This window comes from Colossoma macropomum, unplaced genomic scaffold (genome assembly GCF_904425465.1).
Source record: "Colossoma macropomum unplaced genomic scaffold, Colossoma_macropomum, whole genome shotgun sequence".
Lineage (NCBI taxonomy): Eukaryota > Metazoa > Chordata > Actinopteri > Characiformes > Serrasalmidae > Colossoma > Colossoma macropomum.
In genome coordinates this window covers 19,058,441-19,075,794 of record NW_023494800.1, presented here as the reverse complement: position 1 = coordinate 19,075,794, position 17,354 = coordinate 19,058,441, and the positions used below count along the sequence as shown (strand labels likewise).

Here is a 17,354-nt window from a genome sequence, read left to right as displayed (position 1 = left end):
TAAATGAACTAAAGGGTTTCCTTCTTTTCTGTCGTTTCTGTCTAGTTTAACCCCTTAAAATCCCAGACTTATTACATACTAAGGCTTATTATTCAGTAACTACTGGTTGAGCTATTCGTAGGTTATAGAAGTGTGTAATAAAACTTTAAACCATATAAGTGGTGAAGTTTACAATACTCCATGAGGTTCCCTCTGATGTAATTTAAGAGAAGCAGGACAGAGCAAAACAGATCAATAAAAACAAGATATGGCAGCTTTTTATGACATTCCCTTAGCATAGAGTATCAGTTCTTAGGAAGTACAGGTTCATTAATTTAATTAATTCAGACTTAATATTATCTTATGTTGTAATATATTATGAAAATATTAAATACTACATTTTATCAATACTAAATGTAATTCAGGCTTTTTCTCTTACAATCTTCGTTTCTGAACAAAATACCCTCAGGTATCAATAAGCGTTATAGCAGGCGGAAGGCACTGACTAGCGATATTAGTCCAGAATGGCTGTGTTTGCTGAAAGCACAACAAAAAGGAAGGACAAAAGGCGACACAAAACCCACAGCCTGAACACTGCCCGATTGCCTGGAGCGAGACAGTAAATCTCTTAATCACACTGTGTTTGTGCGAGCTGCCTGCTTGGCTGAGGATGGCAGGCCATGCTAAACTGTCAGGCACCCATAAATCACGAGGGCCGCTTTAACCTTTACAAGCACTCTCCGTGGCTTGCTCAAATTGGTCACAGCAACAGAGTTCCCAGAGAATTGTAATGAATTAAGTGGGACCACAAGAGCTGACATGGTGACAGCGTCTGGAGCTTCTCAAACACGCCACGGCTAAACGAGCATGCTAGGCTAACGCCGCACAGGTTATTAGCATGATCCCAGCCTGTCATTCAGATAAGCCAGAGTGCCGTGTCTACTCTTGCTGCATCTTGAGCGCTGATCTACCTGTTTATTTGAGCCAAGCGCCCATGAAAAATTACAAGTAATGTTTGATTGATGAAACAGTGCTCTGGGGCAAGCATAGCTTGCTCTGTATTTAGACTGTGAGACATTTTCATATCGATCGGAAGCTTGAAGTCACAAATGATGAGCCCTGCTGATTTTTATGCTCACATGAATCAATTCTAATGACTTTCAGTGGATGAAAAGCTTGATTGAAAAATACAAGTGTGTTCCAACGATCCCCCTTTTGTTGCCTGTCTGTCTCCAGTCTGTTTTTGTCTTTAAGCATAAGGATTTTGCAAATGCAAAGCCACAGGCAAAAGGAAGCGAATGCACTTGAGTGCACAGGGATGGGATTCGGGGGTATCTTTGCAGGATCTAAAAGCAAATCTGACAAGCTCCAACAAGTTCCTTTTATTAAACAAAGGGAGAAAATGCAAGTAATATATGTGACACACAGATCCCTTCTCCCTCAGAGAGGAAGACCTAGCATTCATTTTGACCTTGGAAGAATGGGTGCAATAACAGGCTCCATGTTGACAGATCTACTGAGCTTACTGATATAACATAGTGTTCTCGGCAAACAGAAAATAAAAAGGGAGGGAATCAGAAGGGACATGGAGCCAGAAAATGAAGTTCACATATGAATCTTTATCATTCTGTACTATTTTATGCACACAGACAATTGCCAGCGAATGTATCTCTTCATCATTAAATATGCAGAAGATGGAGACTGTTAAATGCCTGCCATAAGGGGGACATAGCATTACAATAAAAGTGTTATAAATGGTGTAATAATCTTTACTATTTTATTCAAACTTCATAAAAATGACCCTATAACATATCCCGAGATTAAAACCAATCATTAAAGTTTGTAATGTAACTTAACTACTGCATTCGCTGCCCCGGAAAGCACAAGTTAGTATCGCAGATAAACCTGAAATTGGGGTTTGAGTCCCAGTTGTGCCATATGTCTTCTCTAAGCAGCGGTCCCTGAAGATGCAGTCATATTTTTATTCAGGAAGGACATCAGCGTCCCTCACTGTGCCAGCCAATGTACCAACCAGTCAGGTACCTGCATTTTTCACTGCGGGAGAGTTGACCTCTTAGTATTCCACTATGAAAAGCTTCATGTGCATTGGAAAATGTTTGTGCTGCTCTTTAATCTCTTAGATTGGTTGTGCTATCACATTTGAGAAAAGAAATCAAAGCTCTATTTGCAGAGCAAAAACATGTGAGATATAAACTGCCCGTGGGGGCGTCTTGCCTCCTTTTGAAATTTTCCATGTTGTTTGCAATTATTTAACGAAAATATTTGCGTTTTTAGCAAATAGCTATTTGCTAATACTTTGAGCATATTTTGCAACACTCAACTTCAAGTTCAAAGTCAAGTTCAAAATCTCAAGAACAGCAGGTTTTACCTAAATAATGATTTGGACTAGGGATGCATCAATACAGATACTGGTATCGGGTATCGGCCTGATACCGTCTTCATATACTTGTACTCAACCTCACAAAAATGCACCTATACCAAGAAGATGTGAGAAATACAGGGGGTCCTGGGGGTCTGGAATCCCCTAATTAACCTCTTGGTCTGCTTGAATGTCTCAAAGTCAAAATTCTGGTGGGTCCCTGAAAATAATTTTATTATGATGTTATTATGCTGTCCATTAGGGTCAAACAGATACTCAAATACAAATTCAGTGAAAGGTCATTATTTAGCTACCTCACGTACAGTCATTGAGCTTCTGTTCCTGGAATTGTTAATTAAATAAAGATGCAGTAGTGGTCCGTTTCAGGGTGGCGCTGTAGCTGTTGGTCCTTCATAGCCTAGCAACAGCTTTGCCCTGGATACCTCTAAGAAACTTTACAGTACACCATGGCTTATTTGTAAATCTGAAAACTTGCCCAATTTCTCTAAGAGATTGGTGGAAGGAGTGTCTTGTTACTCATATCTCAAACTAAAAGAGAGGATGTGTAAGATCTTGATCAATGTGTGGAAGGTTGCATTACCAAACTAGGAGAAAACACTTCCAAGAGATGGATTAAACCAAACTTTTGCTGTCATTAAGGCTGGCGTTAGCACTGCTATAGCAAATGAGTTGGAAGCCAGGCAAAGCTGGAGAAGCCAGCCAACATGAGACCCCCCAAATTCCAGTTTTTTTTTTTTTTGCCCATTGACCTATACTAATACTTGATACCACCGGATATCATGTGACGTACACCAAGTGTATGCTGCTGTGCTAATGAACAAGTGACTCAAGCCGGCGGTGAAGGGGGTCTGCTCACACAGAGAAGTGTCGCTGATGCCATGGTTATTGTATACAAAACTGTCAGTCTTTTTTAACATTCTGCATTGGCATATTCCCGCCAGTAGAATTTTCAAACATGCACAAACACAATCACAACCACTTCCCCGATAGAACTGGAAAGAAGGAGGCTACCAAAACAGAGGCAAACTGTTGACAGCAGACAGCTACCAAAGTCTGTATATACCAACTTTGCTCTGTCTGACTTAATAGTATTGCGAAGCATAAACTTTAATATAGTGATTTTTTTACTGTCTTTGTAAAACAGGCTGTGAAGAGGCCATATTGTCCTACTGTGTAAATCACTGCTTGGTTTTAGCTTCAGTGCACAGTGTGGTACAAGTCACCAAAGCTGCTGTATCAGCATTTTTGCTCAGTACTTGGTGAATGTGTTGTTCTGAATGAAACAGCTTTACTGATAATTGTTCATAGACAGAGCTGTCTGTAGAGGCTGTGTTTCGTGTAGCATGGACCGAGCATTTTCATACAGCGTGAGCATAAAAATATAGGCTTTGTCTGTACACAATGGTCTATTCAAATGTACAGTATGAGTATGAGCTCCTCGGGTTCATTAGCCTCAGCTGTGATTCCTGCTCACTGTACTTGAGAGACTGTTGTTAAGCAAGACAGATGATGAGCAAAACTATGAAACATTGTTTACTTAGAGCTATACAGAAGCGCTTTTTTTATGTGGAACAATACTCACTCTTTTCCACTGCAGCACTACTCGATCCAAGGTGACTAATGTAACATAGCTAGCTAATGCATGTAATTTGATTTTAACTAGATTTACCTGTTACACTGCACTCATTTACACTGAAAACGACTCAATTCTATGTAGGCTACTCAGTATGGTATCAGAATCTATATTGGCAAGTACTTAAAAACGTAACATACTCATACTTGGTCTGAAGTCTTGGTTTGAAGTCTAGCGTACAATTTAAAATGTTGTATGAAATCATTCTGAAACATACCTTTATAATAACCTTAGCGGTATTATTCCTTTTTGGAAAATGAAAACTGCATATTGTGCATGGAATTACAACAAATGCATAGGGAGGTAAAAAAAGCAAAATTGTTGCATTGCCGTGCAAGCCATTATTTGGGTTCCTCTGTTCTCTGCCAAGTGCGACAAACTGGCACCAATTAGATGCTTACTGCACACACTGTTACTGGCACGGACACACAAGTCCAGAGACGGCAGAATGATAGCTAACCTCACAGGCCAGTGTTTTGCCCCAAAGGAACGCACACAGGCACAGCGGCAGCAGACGCTGGTCTGAAAAGGAGTAAAGCACTCCTTCACACACACTCACACACATATACACATCCTCGTCCTTGGCAAGCTTCTCGGCATGGAGGGCAAACCCAGACTAATTTATGTTGATAAAAGAGACAGACTCCCAGCTTGCATTATTTACTCTTCAGGAGCGGATGGCCTTGTTCTCTGCTAGCGCTCTTCCCCCACATACTTAAAGAAAAGGCCTGGGTGAATGGCACATCTCCCACAGAGCTCAGACACTACAGCTTTGGAGCACCAACACTACATGAGGAAGATTCTTCCGGCTTGCATTGGTTCTGTTCAGTGATGAGTAAATACTTAATTTTCCCTTTGCCTTGGCAGCAGAAGATTTCAATACACTGTCTAGATTATTGCTAAGACCTTTAACCCTAAAGCCTGGTTTATGTTTAATGCATCAAATGATGTCATACATCTAGACACACCCTTGTGTGCAGAAACCATGGAACAAAATGGAAACTTGAAGAAAAGCTGGTGGCAGAAATATGAAAACTGCCACATTCAGCAAAGCATTCAGCTCAGAAAATACATGTTCATTTTCAAGGTGTGATGTCATTTCAATAAAGCTATTATAAAGCTTCCCAAATATCTTCAAAAAACATAGAAAAAGATGAGGAAAGTCATTTCATTAATTTTTATTCATGTAGTATTTGGGTAGCTGTTAGCCAGCACTAGCTTATCTTGTAACCGTATTCCAAGCTGATATTTTGCAGACAAATCCACTAGTTATTTTAAAATCAAGGATGTGCACAGTAGCAGCAATAAAATGTAACAAAACTAAATCAGTTTTCCTTTAATCACACCAGGTTCTCTGTGCATCGCCAACCTCACGGCCATATCTACACATTAACATCACACAAACAATAAACAACAGACAAACATGAGTGTGAATTGCTGCGTTCCTCTGTTATATAATCCTATCCCGCTTTCTGAGTGCAATTTTCTTGAAATAACACACTTTCGGACAGTACCTTTCTTAAACTGCCGCTCTGTAATGGTACCGAACGTAGTCCAGCAGCGATGTTAACTGCCCCAAAAAGGCAGCGCTGTCGACATGCCTGCCTGAACCCAACACGGCATCTATGTATATATATGTATGAGCAACACTCCAGCCATAAACGTGAGCTGCGTTCAAATTTGGCAAGCAGCGGCGAACGTTTGTGGCAAATTTGTTCTCTATGAACAGATAAATTTGAACAATTTTAGATTCCATACCAACAGTAACCCTTCGTCCAGCTCACCTGTATGTTTGTGGAGAACTACCTCCTGAAACTGTTTGCGAGTGGTGGCAAACGTTAGTGGAGAACTCAAGGCAAACAGAAAGCTGTTTGCAGCTATGTGCAAACGTTCTCCTATGTTCGCCCAATTTGAACACACCGGTGGTCTCAATGTTAAGACAACAATGCTGTTTTTAAAACGAAACATTTGGAATGTGAATAATAGTTACTTGTTTCTTTGTTCCAACTCCATTAAAGATTCAAGAGAACATGCATTTCAAAAATAGAAAATGTTACAGCTTAAAACACGAAGTAAAAAGTAACATTTTAACATTAACATTATCTAACTAGCTAGCTAGCACAGCTAACTTACAGAAATTAATCTTCTTTATCCAGTGAGCCGATGTGTTTCCCATGAAAGCTAAGGTCGGCTTTACAAACAGCAAAACTGAAAAGTTCGAAGTTAAGCATGAAGTGCTCATACATTTTATTTCTTGAGGCAGCCATCGTGCTCTTGTTAACTCTCCAGTAAGCAGTAATGTTAAAACATTCCAAGTTATCGCAAAAACATGCGTGATGACGTCACTGTCTAACTGACTATTAAATTAGGTACCAACTAATTTGATCGGCAATTTTAGTCGACCAAGATGATTAATCGATGCACCCCTACACTCAATAACAGGTCTATTGATTAAGAACTGGATACTAAGCGTAAGGTTCAAGGGGCTAACTGTCCCCAAAATATTCAAATTGTTTGTATGATTTCATAATTGTGCATTATGTTACACATACACAAGTTTAAATGAAAAAACAAGATAGAACTCTAATAAAACATGGCTTAAAATTCACTTGTCAGACAAATCTGAGAAATGTCTGGGCATAGTCCCAATATTCTGATGAGCATGTGTGATTAACAGCCTTCAATCCAACACTCCTAGTCTGCTACATCACTGAAGCAGAACTAAACACAAACTACAGATCTAAACTACAAACACGGGTTGTGTTGTAGACTACACTGCTGTGTCCATGGCCCACTAAAAACATCCAGTAGGAGCATACTGCTTTAGTGCAAGAATTTCATTGCATTTTTGAATGCCTTGTATTCTGAATACATATGACAATTAACCAATCTTGAATCTTTTGAATATTGACAGAATAGCTAGCTTAATGGCTCAGTTATGATTGCTATGTTAGGTTTCGCCTGGTTGCTAGCTTTTGGTTCCTAAGTTTCGCCAACTCGAACAGAGAGACTGTGGGGAACACAAGTTTGTTGAAGCTGAGTAGACAGTGCAAGTCACATCCATCTTGTTACACAAGCTTTACCAAAGATTAGGACCTGCCAGTTATCTTTGAAAGGGGAGAATTTTGGCTAAATACTTCAGCCATTCAGTGGACCGTGGAAGGTTATTCATAGGACATATTCGTACATGTATAGTGTGTGCCCACAAAAGCAAGATTAACCTTATTAGAGAGAAAGCAAGTTCCCTGGGGCTTTAAATATAAATGAGTGCATATGTGTGTGTACATGCATTCATGCTTAAGTAGCTTTTAAAAAGTTACTTTATTGATTTTAAGCTATCCCAGCAGAGTAGCCATTTTGCTGTTTAAGCTATCACATACCGGGGCCCATGCAGTGCTCTGACCAGTGCTGAACTTTTTCATGCACTTTTCATGCATGAGGATTGGCTTCATTAGCATGAGTGAGGATGCATGAGAGATGATGTAGATGCTGGAGGAAGACGCGTCGCTGATTTATTGCTTTGGCCTACTTTCGCCTTCTGGTGAGGACAGCCTTAATTGATTCTGACGGGCCTCTTTGCTTTGAGGGTAAAAGACAGCAAAAATTTCACCTGGGAGGTATGACAGAGGGCGTGATGAGAGGTGAGATGGACATCACGTATTTCGACTGCAGCTCATGCACAGGTTCCAGTGAGGACCCGTTAAATTTCTTTGGACATCCATGTAATTAACCGCTACTGTTTGATGAGCTCAAATAATTCCACCAAGGATTTGTAGAATCAATAGAGGGGGAAAAAAATCTGGTTTGACTCTTTATTCTAAAAGCAAATTATACGAATAATTCTCTCTGTTTGGTCTGCATGTAACTCTTATGACTGAATAATCCCTCGCGTAAAAGGGAGGACTTAAGGCGAGGGAGAATCGATTGTTCCCCGCAACATTGTTCTTTAACAGCACCAAATCCAATTTGCTCCAAAAACTTTGAGAATAATTTATTTTCATGGACTCCTTGGTCTCAGATCCTGCATATCTCTCTTTCTTTGAACCTGTGAAAAATATTTGGGCATAATTCGGAGTGTACATGCTGAATTTCTGCTCTCTGCTACTCTCCTATCTTCTCACAGGAGAGGAGACAAATACTTCCTGCAGACACACGCACACAGTCTCCATATTGATATTCTGGGACTGAATTGAGTAAAAAGCCAAGCATGAGTCATTGCCACCATCCATACAGATTCTTCAATTAGAGAGAGAGAGAAACAGGCTGAATGCATTTCTGTACAGATCCATGGAGATTTAGCCTTAGGTTTCATACCATATTGCCATAATGACACCGCATAGTGGCATCTCTGCGAGATCCGAGAGACTGCTGAGTGACCCTAATTAGTCTACACACACTAGAGTATGTTACCTATAAATGCTTCCTAGAACACAAGGTGACCACTACGCCATGTTCCAACACCGTTCATGCCACAGTTCTGTGATATATTACGTCTTCTACGAAATGTACAAAGTAAATTCAATGTCTTTCTGTAACACTGGCAAGCACTGACCCCTGAAGTCTTCTATATTATGTACCCTTTATCTGAGTTTTTTTTATTATTATTTATTAAACTAGTCTAATCACTGCCCCATTAAATAAATATTCCATTGTAGTACAGGACTGTCCAAAGGTTAGACCACTCCTTTATTTATTTATTTATTTATTTAATTTCCAGTCAAAACAGCCATTGAGTACAAGTTCTACATTTTACAGAAGATGTATCTGAAGAGATTAAATACAAGATAATCCACTTGCATAAGGAAGTCAAAAGAAAATAAAGGAAAAAACATGATTTTCCAGTTTCCAAAACTGAAATTGGGATTACTAATAACCGTGCAAGCCCTGGTAGACCACCAAAACGGTAAAAGTGTTGTCAAAAAACAGCACTTAAAGCTTCCATCTAGCTTGACTTTTGCTTCAGACATAAAAAGATCCAGATCTAAAAAAATCTCCATTGTTTCTGTGAATCCTTTCACTGTGAAAGGACAAATCAATGCTATGAGTCAATGGAACAAAGAATTGGCCATCCCAGAGCCCAGACCTCAATATCATTCAATGTAATTGGGATTATTTCAATTGCAAGAAGAAGAAAATGCTATCAACTTCTGCAAATCAACAAATTATTCCTGCAGATTTCTTTGAAAATTGAATGCTTTGGGTGCAGTGCAATTTATGCCTTTTGTCTGAAATATTTTTATAATTTACACTAAAAACTCTATTGTATTTTATTCACAGCATGTATTAACTCACAATTTGCATATAGAAAAGTAACTGATATGAATAAGCGTAAACTACCTATGGAAATTACTTGGCAAAAAAAAAAACTCTGATTGCTACTATGAACAGCTTACGTAATTGAAATGCCATCCATCAAATATACACATCTAAGCCTTGAATATACTGAAACGTTGCACCAGATAGCTCCTAAAGTTCTAGCATTAACCTAACTGTGGGCAGCAGGCAGCTTTGCTCTATGCGATGGTTTCATCATTCTAAATACGGCCCAAACTCCCACATGAACCCCCCTCAGCAGTCTGACTGGAGCTCCAGCTGTGGCGAGAAAGAAGATAAGGAAAACACTCAACCAAATCATTAAAAAGCATGCAAGCTCACATCAGATAATGGTACAAAATTTCAAACTCCCAACCCTGTAGGCTTCCCTCAAAAGCAAACATTTAACCTTGGCTGCTCTGGTGCACTACCCAGCCGAAGGTTGTCAAATGGAGTGCATCTTCATGTTTATTTCAAGAAGGGCTGCAACAATTAATTAACAAATTTGATTATTAGGCAACAACAACAAATACAGAAAAAAGACAACACGTTGGCACATTGCTTACTTAAAACAAAAGTGCTCTACAATGCTCTATAAAGTTCAGTTTATTCAATTAAGGCGGTCATTCCAACAACGTACACTACAGGAAGGGTTAGGGGCAATATGCCTTCTGTTGTGTTGCTGCACCACAAAAGAAGAAACTGCTGCACAGGCGGGACTTTAAACGACGGTAATGCTGTAAGTGCTGGCTGGTAGGACTGCAATTATCATCGCGACACAGCAAAATACCACAGTGTTGAGCATGTCTCTGCCATAATTATGCCTATATTGTTGTTTCCTTTTTTCTTGACCAGAAGCAGGAAACACAGCATTTCTGCGCTGCTTTGCTGCCACTTGCAGTGTGTTCTTGTGTTGATTAGTCTAGCCTTTCATAATGGACGCGCACACAAGTAGTACCATACCTCAAGAAGTATGTACAAAATACTTCAGCTGCATTTTTTATTCATGACTGGTATGCAAAAAAAAAATCACATGGTTTCTGGTATAAACCAAGCTTGTGTTACACTAATATGTGCTTCCGATATTTAATACTTAGTGATACACAGCGAGCAGTAGCCTAGCATAGATTTTTTTTTCAATATATTTTAATAGCATAGTATTAAACAAACATGCAAAAGTTTCAATGTGTGATACCAAACTGGGGGCAGGGGGGTTTAGTGTTCTAGTCTGCTTCTCTTACAATTATGCCTAGGGTATTATAAGTATTGTAAATGTTCACCAGACCGAGATCACTTTTCCAGAAAGAAACCTTAATATTAACTTTGTTGTATGTATTTTGAACTATTCTTTCAAAACAGTTCTTGTTATGGATCAGCAAAACTAAAACTAAAAATCAAAAGGAGAGGAAACCACAGAATCTATGATGCTATGATAGTTGATCAACTGAGGAAGACCTGCTTACCTTCGGTGCAGTACTTCCCCTTGTAGCCGGTGTTGGCACAGTCACACAGGACCTCGCCCTGGTGGATGGAGCAGAATCCTCCATTGCTGCAGGGGTTCTGCTTGGCACACAGATACTCCAGATCGTTCTTGACCCCCTGGCCATCCAGAAGAACAGGAGGAGCCTCCCCTAGCTTTAGGTTGGCGATCAGGCCCCGGAATGGTGGCTCGTATTTAACGGTGCTGGAAGTCAGAGCTGATAGACGAACATCCGGAGGGATGCCACCCACAAAAAGGTCACTGGCCACCACCATCTCCCTGCGCTTGGACTTGACCTCAGCCACCTTGGATTCGGCGTCCACAGCCAGTGCAGTCTGGCGGTAGTTGCGTGTGAGCAGCACACGGTGCCAGCGCTCATCGCTCACACGAGTCTCCAGGTGCAGGGAGGCGGGTTCGCCACAGTGGATGGCAAAGCGCAGCAGGGGGCGTCCCTCGCTGATCAGCAGCTCCAGGAAATCACAATCACCACCATCGTCCAGGTACAGCACCACAGCCCTGCTGATGTTGGTCTTCATAGTAAAGCTCAGCTCTCCTGTGCCTCCAGCCTCCTCCCAGCGCCCGTAACGAGCCCATTGGCCTGGCAGGCCGTCAAACTCCAGCGCCACCACCAGCGAGGAGTAGGCTGTCAGCAAGGAGGCCGCCAGCAGCCCCAGCAGCAGCTCCGCCAAGCCCTGCCCCCCACTACACCTCCACTTCCTCGTCATCGTCTTCCAAGCACGCGCCTAAATCCTGCTTTCTCTAATGTTCCGTTTCTCTTAATCCACTGCAAAGGAGAGATTTATTCCCAGCGTGGCGTATTACCGTATCTGGCCTTTTCGAAAATAGCACTGCCAAAATAGGAAAGGCCCCCGATTCTAAAAAAATAACCTAATGTTTAACAGTTTCTTTTGAGCCGATTCTCCATCCCGATTCTCCTCTGAGTGTTCTCCGTGGAGGAATACATGGGAGAGTTTTGTCTGCAAAGCTCGCACACTATTCAAGTCTTTTGAAACCCAAAAACTGATTTAGAAATTTGCTGGATTCCACATGTTAAATAATCATACACGACATTTCACGCCCAGGTGAACAAAGCTTTACTTGTTAGGCTTTATTCTATGCTGGTTTGTATGCAGCTGGTTGTGGGGCAAACGCATGATTTCCATTTGCTCTTCTACAGTTCCTTGCCGAGACAGTCTGCCAGCGTTCCACAGATCAAAGAGACGGCCAAGCAGGGATAGCTGCCATTCCCCAAATCCTCTATTGCCCAGGCCTCTGAAAGACACAAGCAAATAGCATGTTAAATCCTAATTAGTATACAGAAACAAATGCACAAATACCACCAAAACACTCATACTTTGAAGCCACACTGAAGCCACATTACTAATTAACATTCAAAACACATAGGATCAAAGCTTTATTATTTGTAGAGTTCCAGTGCATTCGCTTATTATATTAATAGTTTGAACACAGGGATAGAGACAGTGCTATTGGAGGAAAGTCCTTGAGGAGAATGAAACCAATCTTTAATGCACCTAGCATTGTAGCAGACAGGGCAGTTGACAGATTCCCTCGTTTGATTTGCAAATTTCCATCAAATCACAGATGAATATTTACCAGCCACCTCATGGCAACTGTTTTACACATGGTAGGGGACACAGTTCACCGCTCCACAAATCTCCACAAATCTCCACAAAGAGTGAATGGCAGTTTTTAAAGAACCATTATTATTGGATACCAAATTTGATATAGTTTGTAAATGTCATTAGCTTTAATATATGGCAATAAAGCCACACAACACCTCTTTTTGAATTCACAGTTTTTTTGCACTGTCGCAAAAAACAACACATTTACATCTACAGTCACATGCAAACGTTTAGGCACCCCTGGTCAAATTACACATATTGTTGAAGTTTAAGTAACTAAACATCCTCTACAAAGAACACACTTGTGCACATTTTAATGTACAATGACGCCTTATTTGCTAAACTTAACATATTGATAAAAAAATAAACATAAAATGTGGCCTGTGCAAAAGTTATGCCTCATATTATATTTTATGTTTTCTATTTTTCCAACATGTTAAACTCAGCAAACAAACAGAAATAGTACACTGCAATTTTAGAAAATGTTCATATTTAGGTTTATATCCTGTAGAGCATGCACTTATTTTCACAAATCAAGAAAACATGTAATTTGACCAATGGAGTTCAAACCTTTGTATACGACTATGTCTGCCTATTCAGTCTACGAGAGCTTAGCCCTGCCTGTTCACACTGAAGTTATAAAGAGTGTTGCAGGTTGATTGATATTACAAGGCAGCCAATCAGAACAGAGATCATTAACATATATGAAATATGAATATTCTGTTAGAAACAAAACAGCCCATTTCATTCTAAGGGATAAAGAGTGATAATGGTCATGTATAATAAATCATAACTGCTTTTGGAAACAAAAAAAACAGTCAAATGTAAATTTCAGATCTGACCTTTAAAGAGAAACAAATAAGCAGGTACATGAAATAGAAGTGAGTAGAGTAAAATCAGTAGAGGCATCAAGGGAGAGGTAAAAGGTGAACTTTTCTTGATAAAAAAGGCTCCCTTGTATGGCCACATTATGGCAATATGCTTTAGGGAGCTGAGAGAAAAGCTGAGCTGAGAGCTGGATGCCGTGGCAGAGCACCAATCTCAAGATCCAGCAGGGAGGAGTGAGGCCTATAGAGCTGTCTCCGGCCTCATCAGCTTCGACAAATAGAGGTGCCTGCGCAATAAAGGGAATGATACTGAAGCAATATGCACTCCACAAGCAGAGAAAAATTAATTTGATCACACAAAACGCCAGCTTAATTTCTCATTTGCTTCTAATTAATTACAGTGATCACGCACAAGAGGACTTCTCAAAAGACCTTGAAAGTGATAACAGCACTTCTCTGTCTGGCGACTAGGGCTCTTCTACACGGACGAGACTTTCCTCCAAATGGCAAAGAGAAAAAAATAGCAAAAATCTGGTGAAAATAGGAAAGAGCCTTCTCGCCCTTCACAGTGCAAAAAAGAAGAAAATAAGGCATTTTTTTTTATTTGCATTTAACCAGAAGACAAACAACAGAAAAATAAGGAGAAAAAATAATAAGGGAACATTTTTAAAAATTACCTGAATTGACAAATTTTTCTTTAAATTTAAGCAAAAAGCAAACAACTCAAAAATATAGAACATTTTTTAAAAAAGAAAGAAAAGAGGTGAATTTCTCTCCTGATTGTCACAGGATTAGTGACTAAATGGCTTCACAGCGAGCTCCATGCAGTCTGCATATTGCCGCGGGAGCACAGTGGGTTCATCATAGTCATTGTGCATAAAACGGGGGGATGGGAGGGGTGAGGAGACATTTCTGGAATAATTGGAATGAAAAGTAGTTCAATTTAGATCAAATTGGCTCCTATGACAGTCAGTTCCTTCGCCAATTCAAATATATCGTCCCCGTAATTTCTTTTTTAACACTGCAGACGGGCACTGGGTTGTCTTCTCAGGCACTGTGGAGGTTCCAGGAAGGCATCTTATACAAGCACGCAAAATATCATGTGAAACGTTCTGCCGCGTGTCCTGCTCATCACTTCCTTCCAGTAATTCCACAGCCACTGTCACCACGCTTTGCATTTCTCATTTAAATCTAAAGAGATATGGCCTTGTTAAACAGAATGTACATTTTAATTATGACTCCGTTAATGCTAAAGATTCCAAATAGAGACAAATTCCACTCCCTCTCTCTCTCCCTCTCTCTCTGTGTAGTCTTTGTCATTAAGGTCATTATCTGCCCTTGAGCATGATGCATCACTTCACCATGGAGCATAATGATGAGGAGAGTCAGAAAGCCAGGCCTAACAAACCATTCTGCATGTTTCCATGTAGCCATGGTGGTAAATTAATCCTTACCGCATTGTTATCAGCAATCTAACAACATCTGGCCATACATTTATTATGTGCTGATCAAAGCTCTATTCTCAGCTCTATGGGCCTCATTTACCAACCATTCTTATGAAGAAATTTCTTCTTAACACCCACTTTCTCCAAAGTTTTCTTATTTGGAATTTGTTCTTAGGTTAACCCAAAATCTAAAAACATTCAAAAGCACAAAGGTGCAAATAATTCTGTTTAAAAATACATCATGAATCTGACATAGATTTTTTCTTAGGACCTTTCTCAAGAATAAATTTCAGAAAAAAATCTTAGGAAGACTGTGAACGAGGCCCAAAGTTATGGTACACTGAAAGTGTCAGAATTCCATAAGCATTGGACTCAGTCAACGTATGGATGATGTGAGAACTAGGGAAGCTTCCACAGCAAGCATGTAAAAGTTAAAACCCATGCAAGCAAACACATCTTGAATACAAGAGGTGCCTTTTGTCAAGCATATATTTAAAGATCACACTTGAATTAGTGCATTTATTTTCAATTAACGATTGTGGTTCTGCTTGACATTCCTTCCTCTCCCTGTTCCTTTTAATTAGCTGAATCAAATCTGCGTGATTAAAAAAAAAAAAGCAGAGGCCTCCTCAGCCACCCATCCACCCACCACCACAAATGACTGTTCTAGAGAAATCTGTCCCTCTCAAACAGAACCCGGAACAGCCTCAAAGTGTGAACAGCAGATGGTTCATTGTGGTGTGCTTCAGTACACAGCATTGTGCATTCTTGACTTCAAAATCTCCCTGCTCATACAATTGAGTGCTAACTGAGATGAGGTAGCACTTCAGAGAGGGCCTCACGCAGAGGCAACAGCCCTCTACTCCAGCATTATCCAGCTGTAGTCCCATAGACCAAATCCCTGGCTGGGCAAAGCCTTAACTAGAGCAGATGAAGGCCCTGGTTGGATGGATGTTTGCCAATTAGCTAGTGAGCTACCTAAAATAGCTTGCTAGCTAAAGTGTAGTTGACATACAGCAGCTCACATTAACATTAGCTAAAGAAAAGTATTAAGCTTTGTGCCGGAATAAGCCCCTGGGGGGTGCTAGCCAACTAGCTAGTTACTAGCATTAGCTTGCTTCTACAAGTGTAACAATGTGATATTTCGTATTGCATCATAATATATTGTATCATGTTGAAACACTGCATTGTGGCTAGCATGTTAGCTCACGGACAGTGTGTTACTTGGGCTAAAATATTACCTCATGGCTAATATGGCTAGTATACATTACGTATGTTACAACGTGAAGTACTGTTTGTTTTTGTGTTTTAGCCCTGTTAGAAAACCAGCATAAAAGGATCAGGCAAAGCTCCACTGTGCTAAAGTCTCAAATATCATACTGTTATCATGGTAACCTAAGGCTTATTTTCAGACACTGTTGCATTTCAACAAATGCATTGAAACACTAGGTTATTTTATTGCACCAAGAAAAAATCATGAATTTTGTGAAATGTCACACCTCTGCTAGCTTGCAAAAGTGTCGAGTTGTTTAGCTATTTAGTTAGTTACTTCCCTTACCACATTAACTAGTGTAAACTGCTCCTACAAAATAAAAGGGTTAAGTCTAGGCTTAGCGATAAGATTAGCTACTCAACCCACAACTTTACCTAGTTAGCCAGTCTGCTAGCTAACACACAGCAAACAAATTATTAAGTTATCCAACTTTATGTTATTTAAAGCATCACTTTTGTAACTAGCTTCTCTGAAATAAACCATTTGCACAAACAAACATTACCTAATGTTAACGTGAACTACCTCACCAACACTTTAGTTAGCTACCAACTCAGGTAGCTTGCTAGGTACTTGGCTAACTTCTGCCCAAGCTAGGACTTCTGCCCAAGCTGAGGTTTTGTCCTGCTTGGGGCCTGGTCTGCGGGCCTACAGCTTGATGTCACTTTGGCAGAGATGGTTGCTGTCCTTTCAGCACCAGCACCACCAAGGCCAACGGAAATCAGCACCATGGACAGTGCATTGCCCTCACTACTGCTGATAGCTCCCAGTCTCCCAGCTTTGGATGCAAGATCAGTGGAAAAGCATGGGATGCAGCTGAAATCCCATTTAACCGTACAGAGCTCAGTGAGAGCGAGCTATAAGCAGAGACTGCCAGATGATTGGGCAAACCCCACCTGTGAGCGATGGTGGAAGAGTTCAAAGAGAGAGAGCACACACTGGAGAGCAAACTCTTTGACTTGGCCTCGGCAGCCTGACCCTGGCTAGACCTTTCTTCCGCCCTCTTCATAGACCACCTGCCCCATCTCACTGGGAGCCCTTACTGGCAAAGAACTGCATTAGAGACTGCGAACACAGCCAGGTTTTTATATCCACTGTATGTAACCGCTGTGTTTTTCATGTCCGACAGCTTTCATCTAACAGCATTCAGCTTTTTCTTGCTCATTTTAAATGTGCAGTGCATTCTAATCCCATTAATCCCTACACTAATTATAGTGCTACTATTGCTGTGGAATGAAAGATGAAACAGATAGTGCGACTCCCCGCAGCCCTAAATAATATCAACAGTGGACTCTGGCAAGTGGAAAACGCTTAACGTTTAAAAGGTAAGCACTGTCTGCAGAAGTAGAAAGCCACTTTTCTT

General features: G+C 40.5%; 1 protein-coding gene across 1 annotated transcript in view; it reads right to left on the bottom strand.

Moving 5' to 3' along the window:
- nrxn2a (neurexin 2a) overlaps positions 1-11,765 on the bottom strand; it is a 340,805-nt gene extending 329,040 nt beyond the window's left edge. Inside the window, exon 1 of the mRNA XM_036588000.1 lies at positions 10,790-11,765. Coding sequence (XP_036443893.1) covers positions 10,790-11,531 — 742 coding nt within the window. The 5' untranslated portion in view covers positions 11,532-11,765. The remainder of the gene's footprint in view (positions 1-10,789) is intronic.
- Between the last annotated feature and the right edge of the window lie 5,589 nt (positions 11,766-17,354).